Source organism: Crinia signifera, chromosome 12 (assembly GCF_055691185.1).
Source record: "Crinia signifera chromosome 12, ASM5569118v1, whole genome shotgun sequence".
Lineage (NCBI taxonomy): Eukaryota > Metazoa > Chordata > Amphibia > Anura > Myobatrachidae > Crinia > Crinia signifera.
Genome location: NC_139228.1, coordinates 24781455 through 24807303, shown reverse-complemented (window position 1 = coordinate 24807303; position 25849 = coordinate 24781455). Strand labels below are relative to the sequence as shown.

Genomic DNA, 25849 nt, shown 5'->3' with positions numbered 1-25849 from the left:
CTCCTGCGGCAGCCAAACAGACTTTCCTCCTGATATCTTTGTTATGATTTGGTCTAACTGTGCTCCAAATAAATAATCTCCTTGAAAAGGGAGTGACAATAACTTCATCTTGGATTGCACGTCTGCGGCCCAGGATTTGAGCCAGAGCGCTCTCCTGACTACCGTAGCTGTAGCATTTGCTCTCGCCGTCAGCCTCATTGCATCCAAAGATGCTTCACACAAAAATTCGACGGCCAGCTGTATATTTTGCACTGTTGTCAGCATGTCGGACCTCCTTAGACCATCCATCATATCCGCTTCCAATTGCTGACACCACTCTCGCACTACTCTGGATGTGGTAGCCATAGAGGCCGCCGGCTTCATAGCTGCTCCTAGTGTTAGGTGCTGTTTCCTCAGCCCCAGCTCCACTCTCCTCTCCATCGGATCTTTGAATATGTTCGCGTCCTCGAGAGGCAAGGTCGTCTTCTTTGATATCCTTGCTATTGCTGCGTCGACTTTAGGAACCTCATCCCAAGTGGACGTCTGATCTTTAGGGAATGGATACATCTTCCCTATCTTCGCCGGGACAGTGACCCTCTTATCCGGATGCTTCCACTCATCCGACACCACATCCTTTAATGTCTGAGGTAGAGGGAAAGTCTTCCCCTTCTTTCTTTTATCACGGAACAGAAGCTCCTGGAGTTTCACCTCCTCCTGCGCTTCTTCTATATTCAGGGATTTGTGTATCAATGTTAGTAGGTTTTCTACCATGTCCGCATTGAAATCCGTTTCTGATTTGTCGACAACCAGATCCTCAGCCTCATCTGCTGCTGTATCTGCTATATCATCTCCAGACTCTGCCGATGCTTCGCTTACTCTGGAGCGACTTCTCTTTCCTGTGCTTTTGGCCTTATCCTTTTTGGCCACAAAGGTGTCGGCAAGGGCTGTCTTCAACATGTCGACCAACCCCGTCATCTGTGACAGGGGTAACAATTGTGGGGTCTTGCATTTTTCACATACACTCCCCATGTATTTATCCGGCAGTGTTATGTTGCACATAAGACACTTAGCCGTGTGCATTTTCTTGTGCCTGGATTTCTCTCCTTTTTCCTTGCTGTTGTCAGATCTGTATAATAATACATACTATCAGCTGGATCTTGTCACATGCCCCACCGAAAAAATATATACCTCTACTTCTTGTGGCTTACCCTGACTTTTGAGAGACCTGCCTCCTCTCTTCCTCCATTCTTGTAATGACCCTTCAGGCTGTCTATAAATAATAGCAACCTATCAGGGCACTTGTAATAATACAGCATAGCCATTTCAATAGTGGAGCCGTTTGGCACACTTACCGCCTTTTGCTTTTTAAGTCCGGGAGTATATTGCCAAAATATGCTTCCTTGCAGACCGTGGAGCTGACCCCTTCGTTGGTGGTACAGTGTCCCCACACGCTTCCTCCTTTTAAAGGAAGCGTTCTTCCGCGTGTCACCGGCGACCGCGTCATCCGAGGGCGCCGGCGATGCGTCGTGACGTCACCGCGTCAGACGCCGACGCCGGCAATACTCGCGTCAGACGCCTGCCGCGTCAGACGCCGGCGCCAGCCCCTGCCGCGTCAGACGCTGCGTTGCCTCCTGCGCCCATAAGGACGCGCTGACTGGCCGCGCCGCGGCCCGTTTGTCTGCTTGTCACCCGCCGCGGGTGACGACGTCCGCCCGGTCTCACCTGGATTCCGGACAGGAGACCTCCACTCTGCCTCCTTGGACGCCACCGCTTGTTAGCCGCCCAAACCTGAGGACGGCATGCGGCTTCCTGAGGTTTCACCAACTGCCTGGTTACTTTGTTTCCACCTGAACGCTCCAGGCGACGGTGGAAACCAGATCCACTTCACAGGGTAAGCCACTGAAAAAACAAAAACCGTCTGCTACCCTCCTGGGAAAGGAAAAAAAGACACAGAGAGAAGGAGGAGGAGCCTTTTTATGGAGAAGGGGCGTCTTTTTTTCCTTTCCAAAGCTACCCAATAGGGGAAGAACCCATAAGTGATGGCTGCCATGGGGGAGGTAGAGGAAATATCGTGTATAATCATATAACTTCAATTAAATAAAGTGTATAATAAATGTGGAAAGAATCAAAAAAATATAATAATAGTCTAAGACCATAAAATTATGGCGAAAATATGATGTTCTTAGTGACTTGTCATGGGGGGTACCCACAGTGTATATTTCTGCGGTACTTAAGTGGTTTGGCTTATATTACTCATATGTCATATTTACACTGAGCATAAATTCACAACCTGTATATACATGCGGGATAGAATCAGAGATGGAGATATGAGATGCTCTCATTGGGCTCAGATCATTTCTACTTTCCGGCCGTGTGTCTCTAGGGCAGTGAACGGACCGAATGAGAGAATGATACAATTGAGGCCAAGATAGTGAGGGCACTTTGAAGGAAGAAAAATAGGGATCTGCTGTTGTTCACCAGTCTCATGTATCACCCCCTTTTAGTAAAAACCAGCGCAAGGGATCAAATAGTGACTGGGTTCAATGAGAGTCCCTTAATAAGAGGCAAGTACAGTCCCTATACATGGGTACATCATTTCCTCATATTATAATCATAACCTCATGGTATTCCTTCTATAATCTCATTATATCATTCTTCCCACATAAGAATCGTACTCCTGTAGCTCCCCATCAATATGAGAATTAGCTACACAAATAAGGCTTAAATGCCTTACAAACAAATCAAAGATTGGAGAAAATCGGTTCTTAGCAACAGGTAAATTGGAGATATAATCTCTCTGTGATACTCATCGTATGTCTGCTCCGTGTTCTATGCCCCAAATGGCAGCCTCCCCTCCGTGACAGTCACTCCTTCTGGACGCGCGTTTCGCCCCTGCTTGTTCACCAGTACCTACTATGTGTCATACTGTGTCTTTTTAAACACCGAGATTTCGCGGGGAAAGAGTAACTACCATTTTCATTGGTTAAACCCCCTCCATACCTCCTAAATTCATTGGTGGTTGCAGCGGTGTATTGCATTATGCTGCCTATCATGTCCGGCTCTTAGTCACGTGACCATCGCGTCATGTATACGCAAGGTACGTGATGTACGGCCGTCTCCCCAGCCGGAAGCTCGTCGGCCTTGGCAACAATCTCCATGATGCACCACTGCGTCACTCTTGTAAACATTAATCACGTGATGCATAGCCGTGTCTCCGGCTGTGGAGAAGACGTCACCCGTCACTGCGTGTGTTACGCTGTATACGGCCGTGTCTTCGGCCTGTCACCTAGGTTACTGGTGGCGTCTTTTAACCGCATAGGCTACATTTCCATCGCGGCGTAAGTTGCATTGCATGTGGCCGTATCATTTCTTGCTGGATGGTAAGTAGGTGCAATTTGGCTGTCATATATCCACGTAATCCCGTACTACTGGGTGACAGCAAAAGACACTATATTATGGACTCCTGTATGTCTTTTCTTTACTGTTTTTTGTCTGTTTGGCTTGTTTCCCTTCCTATTGTTTCCTTTTTATGTATTTCGCCAGATAAAAAGTCATTTACATGCTGCTCATGGCTTATTTCTATATGAGCATCTTAGCTATCCTAGGGGGTCAAGGGTATCTTGTTTTACTCTGCTAGCTCCTCCCATAGGGACCGTTTTGGATATAATACGCTATCTTGCTTATTTTGTGTGTGATGTATGTATTTTTATTTATTCACTGATTCATCTAAAATAAACAAAAATTGAAAAAGATTAGGAAAGATATGAAATATCTCTCTATTCCTGTTATTATTGTATCTAACTGAATTATGTTATGTGATACTTGTTTTCCTGGTGACTGAAGTGAAAGTGCTGAAAAAACATGCAAAGCCGTGACAAAATAATAATAGTGTTGTGCTCAACATATTTAAAAGAAAGAAAAACATATATAAAGATAAATAAAAAAATAAAAAAGTTTTTTCTATAAGTTTATCTCTTATAAAATACATATATATAAGGGGTATATATATGTAAAAAGATGTGAGTAGGGAACGCTATCCCATCCCTACCTGGTGACTATTTATTCTTACCTAATCTAGATTAAGTAAGATTGTGCGTGTGTGTGTATTTCAATCTCAATTGAACAGTGTGTGGTGGTTTTACTGCGGACCTATGCTTGTCCGCAAGATAAGAGCCACCATCTATCTGTGCTAAGTCTGTGTTAGTACAGTAAGAACTCTTACTGTCAATGAAAATGAGTTGTGAACCACAATGTTAGAGGAAATGAACATAAAATTGTGCATAACATGATAAAGGCCCTTATTCTGAATCGGACGGTACGGCCCGCGTGCGGCCGTACCGCCGATGTTTTTAGTCTGCACATGCGCAGAGGTCAATCTGCGCATGTGCAGCCCCATTCGCCGCAGACGTATTTCGTCCGCCGCAAAGGGGGCGTATAGGGGCGTGAGGGGCTTCATACCCTCATTTCCCTATGTATACGCCCCGCGTTTCATGGGCGTTCCCATGCAAACGCGGGGCGTATGCATGCTAATCAGGGTATGACGCCACTGATGGGGGCGGAAAGCTGACGTCGCCGGATGTCAGCTCTCAGCCCCCATACAAGCTATCACACGGACGATTGTCCGTGTGGTCTCAGCTTGCGGGAGCTGCTGTGGCGTGCGGCCCTGCCTTCGATGGTCTACGACCATCGAATGCAGGGGGCAGCTCCCACCATGGTGGAGGCGTACGCCCCACCATTTTTATGCGGATCGCCAGCCGTCCGTGTACGGACGGCCGTGGCGATCCGTCTCGTGGGCGGGGATTGGTTTGTGCGGCCGGAGCACCGTGTGCGGCTCCGGCCGCACCAACCAGAATAAGGGCCCTATATTGGAAATTAACTGGTTATTATCTCCTTCATACCTTCTGAAAATGAAAAATTTTGAGCCAGAACTGCATTTTTGTGTAAAAAAATGTAATTTTTCATTTTCATTTTCACTGCCCACTTGTATCAAAATTGGTGAAACCCCTGGGGGTTTGAAATGTACACTATACCCCTAGATGAATTCCCTGAGGGGTGTAGTTTGCAAAATGGGGTCACTTGTGGGGGGGTTCCACTGTATTGGTGCTTGGGGGGTCTTGCTAATGCGACATAGCACCCACCAAAATTCCACCAGAATCTGAGCTGCAAAATCCAAAAATCACTCCTTCCCTTCTGAGTCCTGCCATGCACCCAACTGGTATTTTTTGGTCACATGTGAGGCATTGCGGTACTCGGGAGAAATTGGGGCACAGATTTTGGGGTGCTTTGTCTCCTTCATTCCTTGTGAAAATGAAAAATTTTGAGCCAGAACTGCATTTTTGTGTAAAAAATGTAATTTTTCATTTTCACTGCCCAGTTGTACCACAATTGGTGAAACCCCTGGGGGTTTGAAATGTACACTATACCCCTAGATGAATTCCCTGAGGGGTGTAGTTTGCAAAATGGGGTAACTTGTGGGGGGGTTCCTAAATTTTAGCATCTTATGGTGCCTAGAAACCTACATGGTGCCTAAAAAATAATCTCATAAAAAGGAGGCTCCAAAATCAAGTAGGTGCTCCTTCTATTATGAAGCCTGTGGTTTGGTCAACGTGCACACTAGGGCCACATATAGGATATTTTTTAAAACAAAAGAATTGGGGGAATCAATTTTTAGTCACATTTCTCTAGTAAAATGTACTGTGTTCCTTAGAAAAATGTATTAAAATTGCAAATCTGCAAAAAAAATGAAATTTTGAAATTTCACCTACACTTTGTTTTAATTCCTGTGAAACACCTAAAGGGTTAACAAACTTCCAAAATGCTGTTTTGAATACTGTGAGGGGTGCAGTTTTTGAAATGGCATCATTTATGGGGGTGTCTCACATACAAGTCCCTCAAAGTCATATCAGAACTGAACTGGTCCCTAAAAAAATCAGTGTTTGAAATTTTCTTGAAAATTTGAGAATTTGCTATTCATATTGTAAGCCTCCTAGTGTCCAAAAAAATTAAAAGGAAGTTGAAATAATGATGGAAACATAAAGTAGACATATGGTCTATGTTAGTTATTAACTATTTTGAGTGGTATGATTATTTGTCTCACAAGCAGAAAATTTAACATTTTGCAAATCGCTAAATTTTCCATTTTTTCACGACATTTTGGTATTTTTCACAAAAAAACACAGACTGTATCGACCCAAATTTACCACTAATTTGAAGTACAATGTGTCACGAAAAAACAATCTCAAAATCACTGGGATAAGTAAAAGCAAAAAAAAGTTATCCCCACTTAAGTGAGACATGTCAGATTTGAAAAAAATGGCTCTGTCAGGAACGCAAAAACTAGCTCTGTCAGGAAGGGGTTAAGAGGCTATATGTTAATGATTTTTGTTAATGGTTTGATAAATAGATAGGTTGCGCAGAATTTGCGATAGGTTGCACAGAAGCAAGTGAAAAGCAAGGTTGCACAGAAGCAAGTGAAAAGCAAGTGAAATTGTGCCACTGAATAATGAATGCACCTGTGCACCTGCCGGGTGACCTGGAAAACGTTAACTGTGTGGGGTCCTGAGGGCAAAGTTTGGGAACCACTGTTCTAGAGAATACACCTAGGTTTTACACACACTGGATGGCTGTGACATTTCCATACTGTTCATGTAAAAAAAATTACCTGCCTGCATTATGCCATCTGTGAAGTTTGGTGGGAGGAGGGATAATGGGATGGGGCTGCTTTTCAGGGTTTCGGCTAGGCCATTATCTCCAGTGAATCTTATACAAGGAAAAAAAAAGGGACATACACTGCGCTAAAATCTGGTAAACAAATTGTTTCAATATTCAATAAAATGTGCAACTATGGTGCCATTGATATTCAAATTTAAATAAAAATACATTTATTACCATATATCAGTGGTTCCCAACCCTGGTCCTCAAGTACCCCCAACAGTGCACGTTTTCCAGGTCTCCACACAGAATCACAAGTGAAATAATTAGCTCCACCTGTGGATCTTTTAAAATGTGTCTGAATAATGAGTGCACCTGCCGGGTGACTTGGAAAACGTGCACTGTTGGGGGTACTTGAGGACCAGGGTTGAGAACCACTGCCATATAGAATAAAAAACAGTCAAGAACATATTACATTCAATCCTTCAATTTTCCTTGTATATTGTTTACCTACGGGTTTTGACAACCCTATCATACCCCTTTCACATCGCACTTTTAAAACGGTAAATTGCCGTTTTTTTCCCTTTTTAAACGTTTAAGCCTGCACTGTGAATGCACCACAGCCGATTTACCGTTTAAAGTTAACTGGCATTTCGAACCGTGTAAAAAGCAGAGTCCTACACGGTTCCTTGCCGTTTTTTGTGCAATGTGAATGTGTACAATGTGTCTGAAACGGTATTTCAGGCAAACAACACAAGCTCCCCTTTAAAATGACAGGCAATGTTGACACTCTGGCTTGAAACGTGTTCGGGTTGAAACGGTTTGACTGCTATGTTGAATGAGACTTAACCGGTATTTAAAACGGTAATCTGCGGCAATGTTAAGGCTCTGACCCGTTTTAATTACCGTTTTAAAATACCGGTTTTTAAAACGTGTCGGCGATGTGAAAGTGGTATCAGTACACCGCAGCTTGACAAGGCAGCTCAGTCCTTTTTGCGCCCATACTTGATAACTCGTTATCACCACCCTCCTCTCCAGTGAATCTCACTCCTCCAGCATACATAGACATTTTGAACAATGCAATGCTTCCAACTCTGTGGCAACAGTTTGGTGAATGCCCTTTTCTATTCCAACATGACTGTGCCCCAGTACACAAAGCAAGGACTATATATACATGGTTTGGTGTATAAGGACTTGACTGGCCCTCACATAGCCCTGACCACAAACAAGCACCTTTGGGATGAACTGGATCGCGAGCCAGGCCTTCTGATCCAACATCAGTGTCTGACCTCTTAAATGCTCTACAGCACAGATTATGAAACTCGGTCCTCAGAACCCTACATAGTTCCTGTTATCCAGGTCACCTGTGGATTTTTAACATGTGACAGTTGGCGACACACAGTGTAACTGCAGGGCGAACTGGAAAACGTGACCTGTGTGGGGTACTGGGGACCGAGTTTGAGAACCACTGCACAACAGAATGAATGGGCACAAATTCCCACGGAAACCCTCCAAATTCTTATGATCTGCCTTCCAAGAAGAAGGTAAGCAGTTATACCCAGTTAAGCGGTAAGACAATAGCCATTGGGAGAAAGCGCACAACAAAACAAACAAACAAAAAAATAACACTTTCGATGAATGTACAGTAAGTAACAAGTCTCCTAGGATTAAAAAAAAAACCAAACAAACAAAAAAACAATTACCATTCTGTTTCGCATTATATTGCAAAGGCTGGATATAGCTAGGGATGGCCATCGAGGTTTAGAAAACATTGATGGTTTGTGGCCGATGTTCAATAGTTTCAACATTGATGGAGGAGAACCAGATGGTTTCCCACCATCGATGTCCAGCTTAAATGAATAGTTTTGTTTTCTTTTTTTCCTGGGACACGGAGCAAAGCTCCGCCCTCGACACCCGTTAAGCCCCATCCCTGTATTCTGATCGTCTAACAAGCCAATCAGTCAAAGACAATGGATGACCATCAATATCTAAAAACATTGATAGTCATCCATTGCATAGTTATGCACCATCGATGGCCAGTTGCACTTTTGCAGTTGATGGCAAAGGCAAAGATGGCCATCCCTAGATATACTGTAGCTACTATTGTATGGGGTTAATCTCAGGCTTTAATCTTCTAGACTAGAACGTATTACAGCAGCTGTAATGCCACGTCCATGTTTAACAAGCTTATGGAGGACAGAATGCCTGACCTGGCCAAGTGATACTGTGAAAGTAGTGGACTACGGTGACATCGCTTTGAAAGCGGATAAAAAAGCACAGCCCTGCCCTCACTAGTTTTATCTAGTTTACCATCAGACGATAATCAGGAGTCAGGTATTTGCAGATGCTCTTTTACGCACCTTTAAACAATATGAACATAATTGCCAGACATAGCATAGGCTAGATTGTCTGTGCAACAATATATCGGTTCTAAAATGATTCATGTGTTTGGGAAATCCGTGTAATATGTGGGGAGGGAGGGATGGGAAATTGCCGTTTCCGCTAATGTAATAGTCAGGCATTTTTATATATGTGAAACAATATTGCAGGTATTTGCATAGCCACACCTTAACAAGTAAGACACACCCTGTCCTGTGACAAATTAATTACAGAACTACTTGTTTTTTTTGCTTTAGGAAAGAACAGTTCTCGCCTACCATAATGGCTGGCTGTCAACCAGAACAGATAGAGGGCCAGATTCTCTAAGTTTCCAAAGTGATAAAATGGAGAGTGATAAACAGACAGCCAATCAGCTCCTGCCTGACATTTTTCAAAACACAGTCTGTGACATGGCAGGTAGGAGCTGATTGGCTGGCTGTTTATCACTCTCCATTTTATCACTTTTGAAGCTTAGAGAATCTAGCCCCAAGAATGAAAACAACTCTGATAATATAAATGTTGAGCAAGTACTACATGTATATTTCTGAAGAGCTACAGTCATTAGGTCGACACTCATTAAGGTGACACCACTAACGACATGCTGAAAGGTCAACATAGGTCTAGGTCAACATGGGACAAGGTCGACAGGTCATTAGGTCAACACAATCATTAGGTCGATATGGGCTCGGTCGACAGTCAAAAGGTCAACATGGGGTTATTCACAGTTTTTTGACCTGACAGGCGGTATTTCATGCCCTACCATCCACTAGGTCATGGTGGGAGAATAAAATAGTGTGCCCGAAGCATGGCGAGTGAGGGGACGCGGTGCACTTCATCCTGTGTCCATGTCGACTGTCGGGTCAAACTCAGTGAAAAACACCATGTCAGCCTTTTGAATGTTAACCTAATGCTTGTGTCGAACCTAATGACCTGTCTACCTAGACCCATGTTGACCTTTCAGCATGTCGAACTGATGACTGTCGATCACCTTATGGTCGGCTAAATGATCCATACCCTTTCTGAATGTGTACACTTGTTAGTTTAGATGTTGCGTGAAACCAATATAACCTTGTATTTCATAGTTGTGTCACAAATTTGCGGTTGTGAACTGGGGTAGCGAAATATTGTTGCATGCTTGCAAAGTCTGTAGAGCAGAGGTCATCAAGAACGACCTTTACGTAGTGCATTTGACCCCAGGATAGTGCTTATACGAGTCTATTAATCTTCCAAATCAATGCGCCTCCAGTATCATTCCTGTAATGGAAAACCATATATCTACATGCAGGGCATCTTGTGTTACTACTAAGTGCTTTAACGTTTAAAGAGCATGTGGTGTAATAAATAACAAGGCGTGCCATTTAAAAACTAGACAACCTAATGGCATCAAATGATGGCACCCCTGAGTTTATTGAAGCCATGATGGGAGATATCCGGGCATCGGACCCTGCCCATCTGTGAAGGTCTTAACACTTTCTGTAATGTAGGGCGTTATGGCCTGGTGAGGACAAGACAATGTGCAGTATTCAATGCCAGTGCGAGCGGCCGGCGAGGGGGTTAAACTGCGAGGATCACAGAAAACCAGTGATCCTCGCAGTTTAACCCCCGCGCCGGCCGCTCGCACTATGCAACGTTCCGGGGGAATCCTCGCCGTCACAGAACTGCGAGGATTCCCCTAAACTGCGAGAGCCGCGGCTAGTGCAGCAAACTCGCTGTAATTAGCCTCGGCTCTCGCAGCTTTTGGAGGCACATTCGCAAATTCCCCCTCGCTCAAAAAACGGAGCGAGGGGGAATTTGCGAATGAGGGGGGGTCAGTTGAATACTGACAGGGTGAGCGGTGACTGCGAGCAAAAAGTCCTGCTCGCAGTCAGCGCTCGCCCACGGCATTGAATATATGCCAATAGCTACTGAGGTTGGTTTTCTGTAGTGTAGGTAGAAAGTTTCAAGAGAATACCACTAAGGGGCCACATTCTTTGAACGAGGGAAGGCTTTCAACTCAAAGTTCCCCTGAGCTCATGCAAACCAGGATGGAAGAGACACAGGATGGAATCTTAAGGATTTATTTATTATTAATTATCAGCAGGGGAGGCTCCAGGGGTGGAACTGCAGCACAGTTCAAAATTCAAATAGGTGAACCGCACCAACTGCCATTCCAAACGGACGCACTGGCAGTTGGTATTTCTCCCCTATATAAATTTCGAACTGTGCTGCAGCCCCACCCCTGAAGTTGCCACTGGTTTCCAGCCCGTGAAAATGGCAGAATTTTATACGAGTCATGTCAGCGCCGACAGCTGTGCACGCCCGAATGGAGCAGCACTTTAATTGCTCATTCAGGCGCCATCTATTGGCCTCTGTGCAAAACACTTTATAGAGGTGAGGGTTGCCATGGTGTTAAACATTATGAGAGAATAACTTGATGTGCAAGATTATTGGTGATAGAGCACTAAAAAAAAAAAAAAAAAGGCCTGTGTCTACATTTTTGTGTTGACTGTTTCCCTAAGACCCAGGGCCAGATTCTCGAAGCTTCAAAAGTGATAAAATAGAGAGTGATAAACAGCCAGCCAATCAGCTCCTGATATTTTTCAAACAAACACAGTCTGTGACATGGCAGGATGGCAGGTAGGTGCTGATTGGCTGGCTGTTTATCACTCTCCATTTGATCACTTTTGAAGCTTAGAGAATCTGGCCCCCAGACTGATTTTTTTATTGAAAAAAAAAAAAAGGAACCAATTGGATAGGGATAAACACAAAAACAGTTGAGGCTAATTGAATATCCCACTTAAGAGGCATACACACAGAGCGATTTTGTGCTATTTTCTAACCAATCTGACAAGATTGCTTAGAAAGAAAGCACAGATCTCTCTGTGTGTATGCTCCGAGAGATTAAATATCTCTTGCTAACAAAGTCAGTGCATGCAGTCAAAATCTAGTTAGATTGCTTAGCAAATCTAAGATTGCTACTGCAAATCTCTATGTGTGTACAGAATGAGAGATACTGATCGCAATCTCTCATTCTGAACCACTACCCGGCCTTTTTTTGCTTAGTAAAATGGTTTAGCACAAATCTCTGCGTGTGTATGTGCTCTCCATGGGTGATCTGGACCCCAGGAAATCGCCTACACTAAATAGCTTAGCAAAATTGCTTAGCACCCATCTCTATGTGTGCATGCCCCTTTAGGGGTAAATTTACTAGGATGGGAGTTCTATTGAAGGCTACTAATCCTTCTACTTATTTATTTAGCACAGTCTAGAACACAATAGATAGAATCTGATTGGTTGCTATGGGCAACATCCCGTCTTCAATAGAACTCCCATCTTAGCAAAATGTACCCCTTAGTGTTGACCAAAAAATAAAAAGCTTCATTGCATGTTCTTGCTCCCAGCAGTACTGTACAGTGGGTGACAGGGTCACAATGACGATTTATCACGCCACTCTCCCGCACCTACCCCTTCCCTATTCTCCTGGAGGGCAATCCTGAAAAGTCTGCAAAGATGGGCTAAATACCTCTTAATTATTTTATCATCTTTATACATATATCCCTTTATTGAATGCATGTTCGTAAAAAGAACCAGCAGCCAATCATGTTGTCAGAATGCTCACAAGAGTATTTTAGGCCATAAGTATGCAGATCTACAGTCCTGATAGTGTAAGACAGGCATTTCCAAACTGTGGCCCTCCAGCTGTTTAAAAACTACACATCCCAGCATGCCTTGCCATTGTTTAAGCATTCCCTAGAAGCAAAACTGTGGCAAGGCATGATGGGACTTGAAGTTTCTCAACAGCTTGAGGGCCATAGTTTGGACATGCCTGGTGTAAGATGATGAAGAGAAAGCATTATTGCCCAAGTACAGTGCATGGAGAAGCAATGTATCTACAGTATGTTTCACTTCCGTCACATTGGGCCTTATTCTAGTTCACTCTTAGAGGCAAATTCCTTCTTCGCTGGACAAAACCATGTGCACTGCAGGGGGGCAGATGTAACATGTGCAGAGAGATTTAGCTTTGGGTGAAATATTTTGTTTCTGTGCAGGGAAAATACAGACTGCTTTGTTTTTACACTGCAATATAGATCTCACTTTAAAGAAAAACCCCACCCAAATCTAATTCTCTGCACGTTACATCAGCCCCACCTGCAGTGCACATGGTTTTGTCCAGCTAAGAAGAATTTGCCTCTAAGAGTGAACTAGAATAAGGCCCATTGATTTATAGGCACTGTCCTGTTAAATGCGCTGCTATAGGATAAAAAGTTTATATACACAGCAATTTCAGTGAAGGAGATTATACACTTAACCCAAGATGAACGCCTTTTTTTTGTAAGCAGTCACAAGGTACATTGTAACACCCCATACTACTGTACCGTATCAAGATATTCATTTTTCCAAGAAGGCCGAGTCTACCCTGCAGTATAGAGCGGAACCAGGCAGCTCAGACACTGCAGTGCTCGGACACAGCCAAAGCTCACAGACCGCAGACATTCATTTTGATCCGCAGGCCTGCCAAAGTGAATGCTTCTCATCTGCTGCAACATAAAATATAACAAAATCCTTTACCCCTGGACTGCTCATGCGCAGTAGCATCCCTTGGTCACCCTGCACTACTTGGCTTTGAGCTGTAAGTCACATGTTACTCAATGTAAGCTCTGTGTAAAACATTTCCAGTTGCGGTTTATAATTTCCAAACAACATTTATAGTGCCAGGCCCTTCAGCAAAAAAAAAAAAAAAAAAGTGAAGAATTGTGCATTTGTAGCGTTTTAGAAATAAACCTGTGTTTTACCAGGTCAAAGAGTAAACACTTAAATGATAACAGCAGAGGATTCAGACAGGTTGCTGCATGCTCTAAAAAAGCTATGCAAATCGTTTATATGCCTTAAGTATTACAGAAAAGCCACACTCCCCGTTCCCAAACTATATATTGTGAAATAAATTTAGTACAGTACGTACTGGTCGTGAATCCCACATTTTCAGCCTTTCACTGGGAAAGTATGTAATTTTGCAGCCGACAGCAAAGTGCCGACGTGTTTGTGTGATTTCTTTTTTAACCCTTTGAGTGCCAACATCTGTGAGGGATATGCAAAATATCTGCTAAAAAAAAAAAAAAAAAAAAAAAAGCCAGCCTTGCTCAGATTTGTTATATAAATTCAAATAAAAAAATGTTATGTAAAAAAAAAAAAAAAAAAAAAATTATATTTCCTATATAAAGTAAGCTAACCAGAACATGTCATTATGATGAATAAAAATGTTTGCTTTGTAATTTTCACAACTATTTTGCCAAATTCACTCGAAGGGTTAAGCATTCTAAGCCTTTATCACCTGGTATCCAGATGATAGGAAGACAGGGTCTAGGTCAACAGTAAATCGGTCAACACTATGGTTGACATGGTTAAATGGTCGACATATGAACAGGTAGACTTTTTTTTTTGGAATGGTTTTTCCTTTTAGCAGATAAATGTCCAGAAAATGTTCATAAGAATGCTGATCATTTGGATTAATATTAGTAAGCAGTAGACATAAGCTCTTTCTAGGATAGTGGCCTATGGGAATATTAAAATGTATGGCAGACGTATTAAGTCTGTTGAAGTGATAAATTGGAAGGTGAAAACACAGCAGCCAATCAGTTCCTAACTGTCGCAGTTTGAAAGAAGACCGTCAGGAGCTTATTGGCTGCTGCGATATCACCTTCCACTTTATCAGGCTTAAGTAATCCGCCCCTGTGTTCCATAGCTCTAAACACTGATGTGATGTGAAAAGACAGTTGCATACCTGGAGGTGGTAGATCTAGCTGTAGGGCGGTGACTCTCCCATTTCCTGAATGCTTTAGCCGGGACTCCTCGTTAAGCCAGGAATCTGGGCCCAGGTTGCCAAGGCTGGATGCCTTGCGTCTAGCCCCCGCTGCAGAGAACGATGACGACTCTTGGATAAAGTCACGCGATGCTGGCCAAAGCATTTCTCTCCCCCCGGAGGGGCGACCACCCTCAGATAGTGGAGAGGGCAAAGGGGGAATTCGGTGATGGATCTGCGGGCTTGGCAGCCTGGATACGAGCGGAGAGGAGGCAGGAGACACCTCTTTATTGACATTATTACTGGAAGTGAAACGGCGACTGAGCACAGGAGAAGTTGCATACTTTTCTGCTTTAATCGTCTGCTGAGAGGACACTGGTAAATTTAAGGATTCCTGTGAACTATGCACCTGTTTCATTAGACTGGGGCTGGTACGGCATTGCTTCCCTCTGTGATCCAGCTGTCCCAGCCAAAACTCAGTCTCCTCCACACTTTCACTTTTAAGGACCCTAAGGAGACTTTTGTTGACAAAGCCATGCAATTGCACAGTCTCCTTATCAGCTTTATTCTCTGCACTAAGAGGTCTCCCAGAAATTGTGCCCCCCTCTGGGTGTCGCTCCACAGGCTCATGCAGGGTAAGAACATCCACTTTGGAAACAAACTCATTTGGCACGGCAGAGAGGACAGCAGTGACATTGTCACACGCACCTGTAGGCAGGTCATCTGAGAAGCTATAGGTGGTCACCACTCTCTGCACACAGGGACTAAGATCTTGCACTTTGGCCACAACCGTCCTGACATCTCTCTGGCTGCAAGACGGATCACAGCTGTCCTGTTCCAAGGAACTCCTGTTGGCTGAGCTGCCATATACCAATGCATTCCTATGCTGCGCCTGTATAATCCGGACAACATCCTGCAGGTCTCCCACAGGGCTGGAATTCTGAGGGAGCAAGTCTCCAAACACATCATTGTCATACAGCGATTGTAAACTGCCCATTGCCGAGTCCGGGCCGAGCACCCCTGAGCCATCACTGGGTCTACCGTGAGTGTTTCTCACAGAAAGCCCAGCCGCAAAGCTGTCCTTGTTCTCCACAGACCGGAGCCTCGGTCGGACCAAGTTCTCCACAGAGCCTGCCTGGGAAACCCTTATCGAGGGCGTCTTCTCTCTACCTTGTGCAATCCCAGCTTCCGGGGACCCTTTCCACTTAATTTTCTTGTTGACAAAGTCCTCTATGCTCTCTTTCCTCCGGCTGAACCTCCTGCCTTTTTTCCCCTTTGCTGAGGCAACCTTTTTCTCCATGGAGGACGTCAATGACTCGTGGAAATCAATGGGCCCGGAGTAGTCCTCTAGAAACTGGGATGCTTCGGGCAGGTCCTGAAATCTGCCGTCTTGGTTTCCCATCCTGAAGCCCGGGTTCTTGGCTGCGTGGAGGAGATCGATCAGCAGTTTGTCTTTAGCAGCAGTGAGCTTGTACAGTTCTCTCAGCAGGTCCCGTGTTGTGGATTTCTGTAAGGCCTCCGTAAAGCTTCCATAAGGTGGATCCTTGTGCTGTGCCTGCTCCGTCTCCTCCCTGACTAGAAAACAGTTATCAAAGCATGCTCTGGCTTTGTCTCGTGTTACACAGCACTTGTACGTGAATCCCCTGACATTACCCCGAGGAAGATAGAAGCTGATGTAACAGAGCTCCAAAATGGGCTTGTGCAATTGGAGGCTAGAGTTAGTGCCCTCCATTATACGCCTCTAATTATTCCAAAATTTAAATAATGTCAATGTTCTCTGTGCATCATGACACAGCATGTGATAACCAGGCGGGGAATCATCTGACCGACAGCCACAATAACTTGTCCTGTTAGAGCAAGAAGAAAAAAAAAGATATATCAGATACTCAGCATGTCAGACACACATACATACAGCCAATGAGTCATGCCAATCTCTGCCATTAACCATTTATTGTCTTATGTGCAGTCACATTAACCAAGGATGATAAAAAGGTTCATTTGAAAAAGCAAAAACTCTGCATAGAACACAAGTAACACATTTTACAAAACACTAAATCTAAATACAATTTGACTACAATCACTTTCCACATTCGCTAAGCCCATTCATGATGTGTTGTGTGCATTGTTCGTACAGCCTCTAGTCTAGTCAGGTGCACACAACATGCAGCCTAGCATCAGTGCGGCAACTAAAAGGTTGTGCTGCTGCCAAAAGATTTAGTGTCAGTGCTGCAATAAAGGCATCCACGACATCAGTGTTTATATGTGCTGCAGTGAAGCAGTCAGACATTAATAAACACACACAGATTAAAGTTCTGTAAATAAAAAAATAAAACAAACAGTGGTTTGGTGCCTGAGGATGCAGACTATCAAGTCTATCTGCATGAATATATTTAATAATGTTTTAGTATTTTAAAACAACAAAAATGAGCATTTCCTAGTGTCACAAAAGGAATAATGCATCTTCAACTCACCCTTAGAAAATGAGCTATGGGAAATGAAAGAAGTGGTCTCATCCTACTCTCTGCCGATAATTATAATAAACATCCAGGTATCTGCTGCTACACGAAAAAGCAGTAATCTGACAGCACCGTCCCTCTACGCTGGGTGGAGTAACTCTGAGCAATGGGCACAATACAGCTGCCAACTGGCAGTAATTCATACTCAGTATGACAGACCGCTACTGGGCTAGGCAGCAACAGTAGGGAGACCAGTTGCATTTCTCACAATGGGCTGCGGTCAGGAAAACAAAGATGAAAGGAAGATACTGGGAGATTATTTCCTGAGCAAAGGGGATAGTATCTTATTTTTCTTTAACACTACAATTACAGTAAAAGAAAAACGCAACAAAAATGTACCTTGTTCAGTGATTACATTAGAGGCGCTGCCAAAACTCTGCCGAACGTCTTGCCTGGATTTTTTATTCTGTTACAGACAGTCAGACAGCCCACAAAAAGTTAAACAAATTATTCCTCTGCTGACCTTTCCTGCCAAGATGCTGGCAGCGCACACACACACAGTCTGAGTCAGCCGGGTGGGCATTGCATCCTCTATCTCCAGCAGCTGGAAGGAAGCAGCTGATGGATATAGCAGATAGCTGGGGTGATATTATACAGTATTTGTGATAGATGCCAGGCTGCAGTCACTACAATCTTAGCGGGCGCTGCAAATTCAGTTTCAGCCCAAGTGTGGCCATCGGAAAAGGAATACGAAATTATCTAATCCCAGCATAAAACAACTTTAGTCAAAGGGATAAATTCCAATATTGTACGCTGTTGCAAATCCCTTAATGGGGTATACAGGTGATAGGTGGACATGCACAAGTCGACAAGCAAAGGTTGTTCAGACAATGGGCAGTATTCAATGAAAAAAAATCGCCGTGCATGACGAGATATTTTTTCTCTCGCCATGCACTCGCCGTGTTCCGGAGGGCTCGCTGCCACTCCTGCTTCCTCTATTCAATGTGGTTAAGACTCGCCGCCACTCGCGGCGAGTCTTATCGCCTGCAGCAGACGAGCGTCCGCGGCAGGGAGCCGTGGGACGGTGGCAGCCAGGGAGATTAAAGTCTCCCTGGCTGCCCCAGAACATATGTGGAGGGGAGGTGGGCTCCCCGGGACCCAGGCAGCACAAGCTGCCCCCCCTATAGCCAGCAGGGGACCCAGTATTCACTGCACCCGATCGTGCATATGTAATGATCGGATGCAGTGAATATATGAATATCTAATGAGCGGCTCGAGAGCTCCGGCCCCCTGCTGGCTGCTCTGTGTTTTTTTTTTTTATTACATATATATTCATGTGCTATAAAGCACATGAATAAAAATAACATGCCCCTTCACAGAAAAAAAATCCTGATTTTTTTACACCAAAATTAAAAAAAAAACCTTTTAGTTTAAAAGTTCACATTCCAGCTCTCCATGAAAAGATGGAGAATTGCTACACGGAGAGACACGGCGAAAATCACTTAGAAAGACGGCGAATATTTCACATTGAATAGGGTTGCTCGCTTTTGGAGAGCAAAATGCTCCGTCCAAGGCGAAAAAGGCACAAATTCGCCATAAAACAGGGCAAATTTTTCTCATTGAATATTGCCCAATGGGTCGACATGATATTTTTCACCTTTTCATCTACTGAAAATGAGAAGGAAAAAAATTTGGCGAGCACAGCACAAATTGGGGTTCTACGCGTTCAGGTGTTGACATGGACATGCACAAAAGAAAAAAAAAACCCTCATGTTAAACCGACAATGACTATTTTGTGCATGTTGACATATTGAATTACTTTTTGTTTTTTTGAAGCCCGAAGTGTGTGAATCCAAATGTGCTGGGGGCGTAGGACGATTGGACCCACTCCAAAAGGAGAAAGGCCTGTTGCTCCCCTAATCCCTCAGAGCCAAAAGGCCTACTGAAGGAAACAGGGGTAGGGTCAGTAGGTGCTCATGGTCGCAGCTCTGAGAGCTCAACCCCCAAAGGGGTTAAGCTGGCCATACATCAGAAAGATCGATCTTAAGATCGATTGCGCTCATACTTGTGTACAATTTCCCTTGAAATCCCCGGCAGTCCTTGGTGGTTTTTGGACACACAATCTACACACAATCCATCATACAATCCATCTGCTGCATGATTGTGTACACAAGATGTGTACACAATCTGCATACAATCCATCTTATGCTAGGTACACACCAAAACGATTTTGGCACAATCCCATCAATCTGGATCCAATTCAGACTGATTGGATGCAGATTGAATGCAGATTTGGTCAAAATCGTTTGGTTGGATCTGAATTGGATCCTAATCCTGTAAAAGATCCATTCATCTGAATACAGAGGGGATCGGATCGTATGCAAATCATATGTAGATTGTATGCAAATCGTACGATCCGATTTGCATCCAATCCAAATCGTTTTGGTGTGTACCCAGCATTACAATCAATTGAGATTGTATGATTGGGTACAATATCTTACTGATGTATGGCCAGCTTTAGGGTCAGTGGGCTTCCCTCTGCCTTGTGGCTTTCAAAGGTGAAATAATTAGCTCCACCTGTGATCTTTTAAAAAGTGTCAGTGACTAATGAGGGCACCTGTTCACCTGCCAGGTGACCTGGAAAATGTGCACTGTTGGGGGTCCTTGAGGACCGAGGTTGAGAACCACTGCTGTAGACTTTTCAATCCAGAACCCTTAATGGTGCAATACATTGCTTACACCAGACACATGGTTCTACAGTAGTGTTCATTCTAGCACATGCCATCTTTGAAAACCCATGCAGTTTCTCTTCCCTGCCTGGGGTGTCACCGTCTGCTGTAGTGCTTCTAGCACAGTGTGGTCTGTATATCAGCACTGATATGCAAACCAGACCTGTGCTAGAAACACCCCAGGCAGGGAACAGGAACTGCATGGGTTTTCAAAGATGGCGGGTGCAAGAATGAACACTACTACATTACTTTGAGACTAATGGCATTAAGTACCTCAATGGCTAAAATAGAGGTCAGATACTCATTGCCTCGAACAAATATTGGAGCAACACATCTGAATACTGTGCATGAACCGTTAATTCCTGGCAAAGATGTCACAAATTAAGTCACTGAAGACGTTTATCTACCCTCTACACAGATCCTTTAAATTCAGATTATGCAGATTAGCAGAGGCTGGCACAGGAGTCAAATTAAAAAAGAAATAGTTAAAAAGACAACAATAAATCTAATTTATTCCCTGAACAATAAAGCGGGATAACTGGTTCCCCACTAGCCCATATACTTCAGCCCGTTAGGTCAGGCCATAATTTTAACGTTAAACCAAGCCACTAGGATTTTACGTCCCCTTGATAGGAATAAGATATTAAATTGAATCCGATGTTGAAGAGATTAAAGCAGATGACTATTGAAGGGCCTACCACAGCTTCTCTACATCCAAACAACAATTTGAGACCATGAATAACCTTTTCACATACTGGCCCTTATTCTGAAGGAGTCGGGTGGCTGGCTGTGTGGTCGGTTGGACGGCCGATGTTTTGTGTTTGCGCATGTGCAGAGGCGTATCTGCGCATGTGCGAACGCCACGCATGTCCAAATACGGCGTGAATTCGGTACAGAAAACGATCGGTCAGAACAATCCGAACAGGGGGTGGAGAGGGGCGTGAAGGCCTGTTTTGGCTCATTACCATATGCTTACGCCCCGCGTTTCCTGGGGGTTCCCATGAAAACGCTGGCCGCACGTATGGTAATCCGGCCGTGACGCACATGTGGGGGGCGGACAGCTGACATAGCCGGATGCCAGCTGCCCGCCCATATCCCTGAAATGTCCGAGTGATCCGGTACGGTAGGCGGGGCTAAGAACACTCGTCCGAAAATACGCATCCGTCCAAGTCAACTAGAATAAGGGCCACAATCCCTAGCTGTCACCTCACTCGAACACGGAGCATAGGGCAAAGACAAGATTTCAGGTTATTCCCCTGGGCCCGAACAGTGTCGCAGATTCGGGACATCCAACCCGGGTCGGGTCTGTTCACATATAAAAAGGAGTCCCAGATCAAGGAGCAAGCCCCAGCAAAAACCATCATCAAAAGGCTATGGGCAGTACCCTATTAGCTGCAATACACTACTGCAGCTAATGTATTCTGGTGGGGCTATCCAATTAGTCCCGTAAAACAGCCCTTATTGGGGATTCTGCCGCGCGTGCCTGAAGCAGGATACCTGACAAGCTGCCCCAAGAGACCTGCTTCATGGCAAATAACAAGCCATTTACCGCACTGTAAAAAAGGCTATAACTGGATAGCCCAACAGTACTTTACTATAATAAATTACTGCATTTAACATAAAGCCCCACTAAGAGCGAAAGGTTACTACCACAGTCATGGCAGGAAAGGGTAAGGAGGGGCGATCGGAGTCAGGCATGGTAAATTGGCTACAGGATATTAGGCATATGAATTGTTTAGAAGACCTACAGATATAGCCACACTCATCATTGCTGTTGGATCCCAATGCTGGCATCCTTATCCTGCCATGAGAACGTCCCGTTATGGCGTATTACGGTGAAAGCCTGTAATTACCCTGCTGGGTAACGATTGCTTGAGTACAGTGCCGCGGATGGATATGGCACTACAGAATACAATGTACACCTACAGTAACGCGGAGACTGCATAGCACACATTGCAGAGAGAAGAGAGAAGGGATTCCTGCACATACTAACGGCACACAACGAGAACCACAGTGCTGTGCGAAGATTGCAGCACAGCAAGAAACTTATATGTGTGCATAGTAATTGTAATAAAAACCGGCACAGAGTCTGCTGGGGGATTGTAGTGAGAATTGCAATGATCAAAAACATGGACAAGTACCAGACTCCTGGAGGGTCGGGGGGAGGGGACACGGGACCGCATGACATGAATCACATCTTTGTAGCGACACCCACCACTGTGCAAAGCCTTAAACACCGACATTACATGGCGGGGTCTGTGTCCACGAGGACGTGATCGTGCTGGCCACGTCCCGAAACACGACAGCTCACTGTAGCCCCGCCCCTTTTGCGCCCCCCCACCTCTACCTCAAGGAACTGGCAGCCAAAACGTACGCAACCCTGGGTAATGTAATAGGCAAAACCAGTGCTTTTGGCTTCCCATCATAAAATACGTGAACAAACAGAAGTGAATCCTGTCCCTCACCAAATAACTAAAGCTGGGTACACATATATACAATCCTTATTTTTTGCAACCGTTCGGCAGACCGTACTCCCGTCGGACCGTCCACAAACAACAGCCGACACGCGCGTACACACCTGTACAATTTACTTGCGACGTCTGATGTACTCCCGTCCAAACAGTCGCAAGAAAAAGATTGTACCACCGTACACACTCTCCCGATTTGGGCTAGTGACATGTCACATGTGACCAAAATTATCATAATGGGCTGGGTTAGGGCATAATTATAGCAGTCACCCTCCTATTAAAAAAAAAAAAACGGCGTGGGGTCCCTGAAAGAGCCGGGGCTGGCATTAAAAAAAAAAAAAAAAATCAGGAAACCCGACAAATAGGGCTTCGCTGATTTTTTAAAACCAGCCCCAGGCTCCAGGTCCGGTTCCCAAAATACGGGGGACAAAATGACTAGGGGTCCTCTGTATTTTAAGAACCAGCCCCAGGCCAAACCAGCCAGCAGGGTAATGCCACAGCCGGGGGACACTTATTATATAAGGTCCCGCGGCCAAAGCATTCAGCCCTCTGACCGGTCAGCCTGGCCAGGGGGAGTGGGGACCCCCCCAATAAAGGGGTCCCCCCCCTCCAGGACTTACCTGACCAGGCTGAAGCCTGGTGCTGTCCTCGATGCCCCTGGGCGGTGGGCATCAAGCTGATTTCAGTGTAAAAAATAGATGAAAACCTATTGTCTTTTCCTGTGGAACTATGAGTCCCAGCAAGCCTCCCCCGCATGCTGGGACTTGGAGAACCACAAGTCTCAGCATGCGGGGCATTAAAGGGCCCGCTGGCACTTGTAGTTCCACAGAAAAAAAATTAGTTAAATAAATACACACTGACACATTAGAAAAATAAAAGTTTAATACATACATTACACAAACACACTGATACTTACCTATCTTGATCCCGTATGTGGGTCCCTGGGTCCGGTGGCTTGGTTCCGGGGCTCCAGGGTTGAAGAGTCCGGGGTCCAGGATCCGTAGTAATCCAAAGGGGTACATGTGGAAGGAAATCCTACTCACCTGCTCCTGTGGCGACCACCCCGGCATCTGCTGTTGAAGTCCCGCTGCTCCCGGCTGCAGTGGTACCCGCTCCGCCTCCGCTGTATACTAGAGACGCAGAGATCCTTCTTCCTCTGCGTCTCTGCTCAAAATGATTTCTGGCCAATCAGGACCGACAGAGTATGGGACAGCGTACACACATATACAATTGAACGGCTGTTCGACCCAGAACAAAAGAACGGCCCGACAATTGAATATATGTGTACCCAGCTTTACCCTAAGGAAGACAAACACAATTTTTTTTTTTTTTATAGTGCATCATGATTCCAAAAAGTATGGGAACCACTGACCTAGTGGTTAAGGCCATAGCATGTGCCTAGGTTTCAGATCCCACTGGGGACCAACTCAGTTTCTGTAATTCCACTGTTTTATTTATTTTTGTGTATATTAATAATGTGTATATATTTATGTTTTGCTTCCACTTAATAGTGTGTACACACTGTGAGATATGCCTTCCGATGTTGACAATATAGTCAACATAGTGTCGGCATCGCATGCAGATCGCAAAGGTTTTAACCCTTACGATCTGCTTGCGATCCCGATGCGCGTTCACGTATAGCAAGACAGATAGTCTTGGCTGCATTGACTATTTAGTGCAGATCTGCACTATATAGTCAAAATTGTGCAACTGCATGCATGCCGTGTGATGCGAGTCCCGATCCGATCTGATCATATCAAGACTCGCATAGCACGGCATATGTACAGTGTGTACACACCATTACTTGTGTTCATAAAAAGAAATGCTCGGTCAGTTTCACACAGAGTGCATTGTATCAGATATGTCTGCATCGTGGATGGACATCTTTAGTGAGCGAACTAGTGTTCAGGACTCCAAATCTAGGCTCCTACCCCCAATCTTTCCTCTCACTACTTTCCCATTTAAATGAAAATAATTTTTAAAAGGTTTATTACCAACTTGCTCTCATTTTGTACTGGTGTATTAATTTAAATATTGCCAATTCTAACTCACTAAAACATTATTTCTATCCCTAAAACCATATATTGACTGGTGTAATAAAACAATGCCAAAAGGGGGGTGGACATTTTTAAATAGCTAATGTACATAGTATTCCTACCGGTAGATGTATTACTATTTTATTATATTTGCTAAATGTTTTAGTAACAAAGAAAATTGCACAGAAATTCCCATCATTATGATAAAGTACTTAAAGTGCAAATTGAAAAAACATATTTGCGATATGAGGAACAAACAGTATGTCGGGCAATCACCCCATAAAGTCGCAACCCTAGACACACGACTTAAAATAATAAAGTGAACGAATTACAGACCCAGGAAATAAATGCTCAAATAAACGATCCTCTTTAAAATACAAAGCAACTCTGGATTTTTATGCTAATGTATTTTAAATCTCATTTCAGATTACAGCTACTGTCTGACTAAATCCCACATTTTAGTTTCCATTAAGTAAAAAAAAAAAAGAAGTTTAAATCTGGTGGGAAAATAGACCCAGTCTTTTGACATTAATTACTTGTCTCTTTGCAAAATGACCGGCTTTGAATTCATATACAAGAAAAGCTAAATATAAATCACAAAATGATTCAAAATAAATCTATTTCTTTTAACCAAGTCACGTAATCACAGGACGCATGGTCTCGCCAGTTATGAATGACTCATCCACGCAATGTAGTTTCATGTGGCTTGGTTGGGTAAATGTATCATTTATACATGAGGGCGCATGAATTTTGAGGGCTTTGTGTTCAGCAGACACAACTAGGCAATAAAAATATATCTGAATGTTGCCATAACATATACTAAAAACTCCAATGACCACGTAGCAAAGACAAAAAAAAAAACAAAACACTGACATAGCAGTGAAAAAATAATCTACACTAAGGGGGGTATTCAATGTCAGGGGCACGGCTGTCAAGCTAGCGCGACAGCTGTGCCCCTGTCCTGTGTCAGCTCGCCTGGAGCTCGGCAGTCGGGATTCAATGTCCCGGCCGTCGAGCGGCGAGAAGGGGGCGTGGCCGCGAGTTGATGACGGAAATAGACGAGCTCCGGCCGGGAGCTCGACTATTTCCGGCTTTTCCTCGGCAGAACGAGCCCGACAGCTTGTGATGTCGGGCTCGTTCTGCGCAAAACCCCTGTTCAATGCTGTCGGGGAAGACAGCATTGAATAGGGCTCCGCAGCCATCTCCCCCGTCGGGAGATGGCTGCGGGAGCTCGAATGACATTGCATACCCCCCAAAGAGACTTGTACGGGTTAACCACTGAAGGTCGACAATGGGAAAGTCGACAGTTAAAAAGGTCGACATGAGTTTCACGTTTATTTTGTCCAGAATGTCGATATGGACACCGTCTAAGTGC

General features: G+C 44.4%; 1 protein-coding gene across 1 annotated transcript in view; it reads right to left on the bottom strand.

The window, feature by feature from the left end:
• Positions 1-25849, bottom strand: part of FMN1 (formin 1) — a 164692-nt gene that overhangs the window by 120946 nt on the left and 17897 nt on the right. Inside the window, exon 2 of the mRNA XM_083167847.1 lies at positions 14768-16632. Within this exon, the coding sequence (XP_083023973.1) occupies positions 14768-16517 (1750 nt within the window). The 5' untranslated portion in view covers positions 16518-16632. The remainder of the gene's footprint in view (positions 1-14767; positions 16633-25849) is intronic.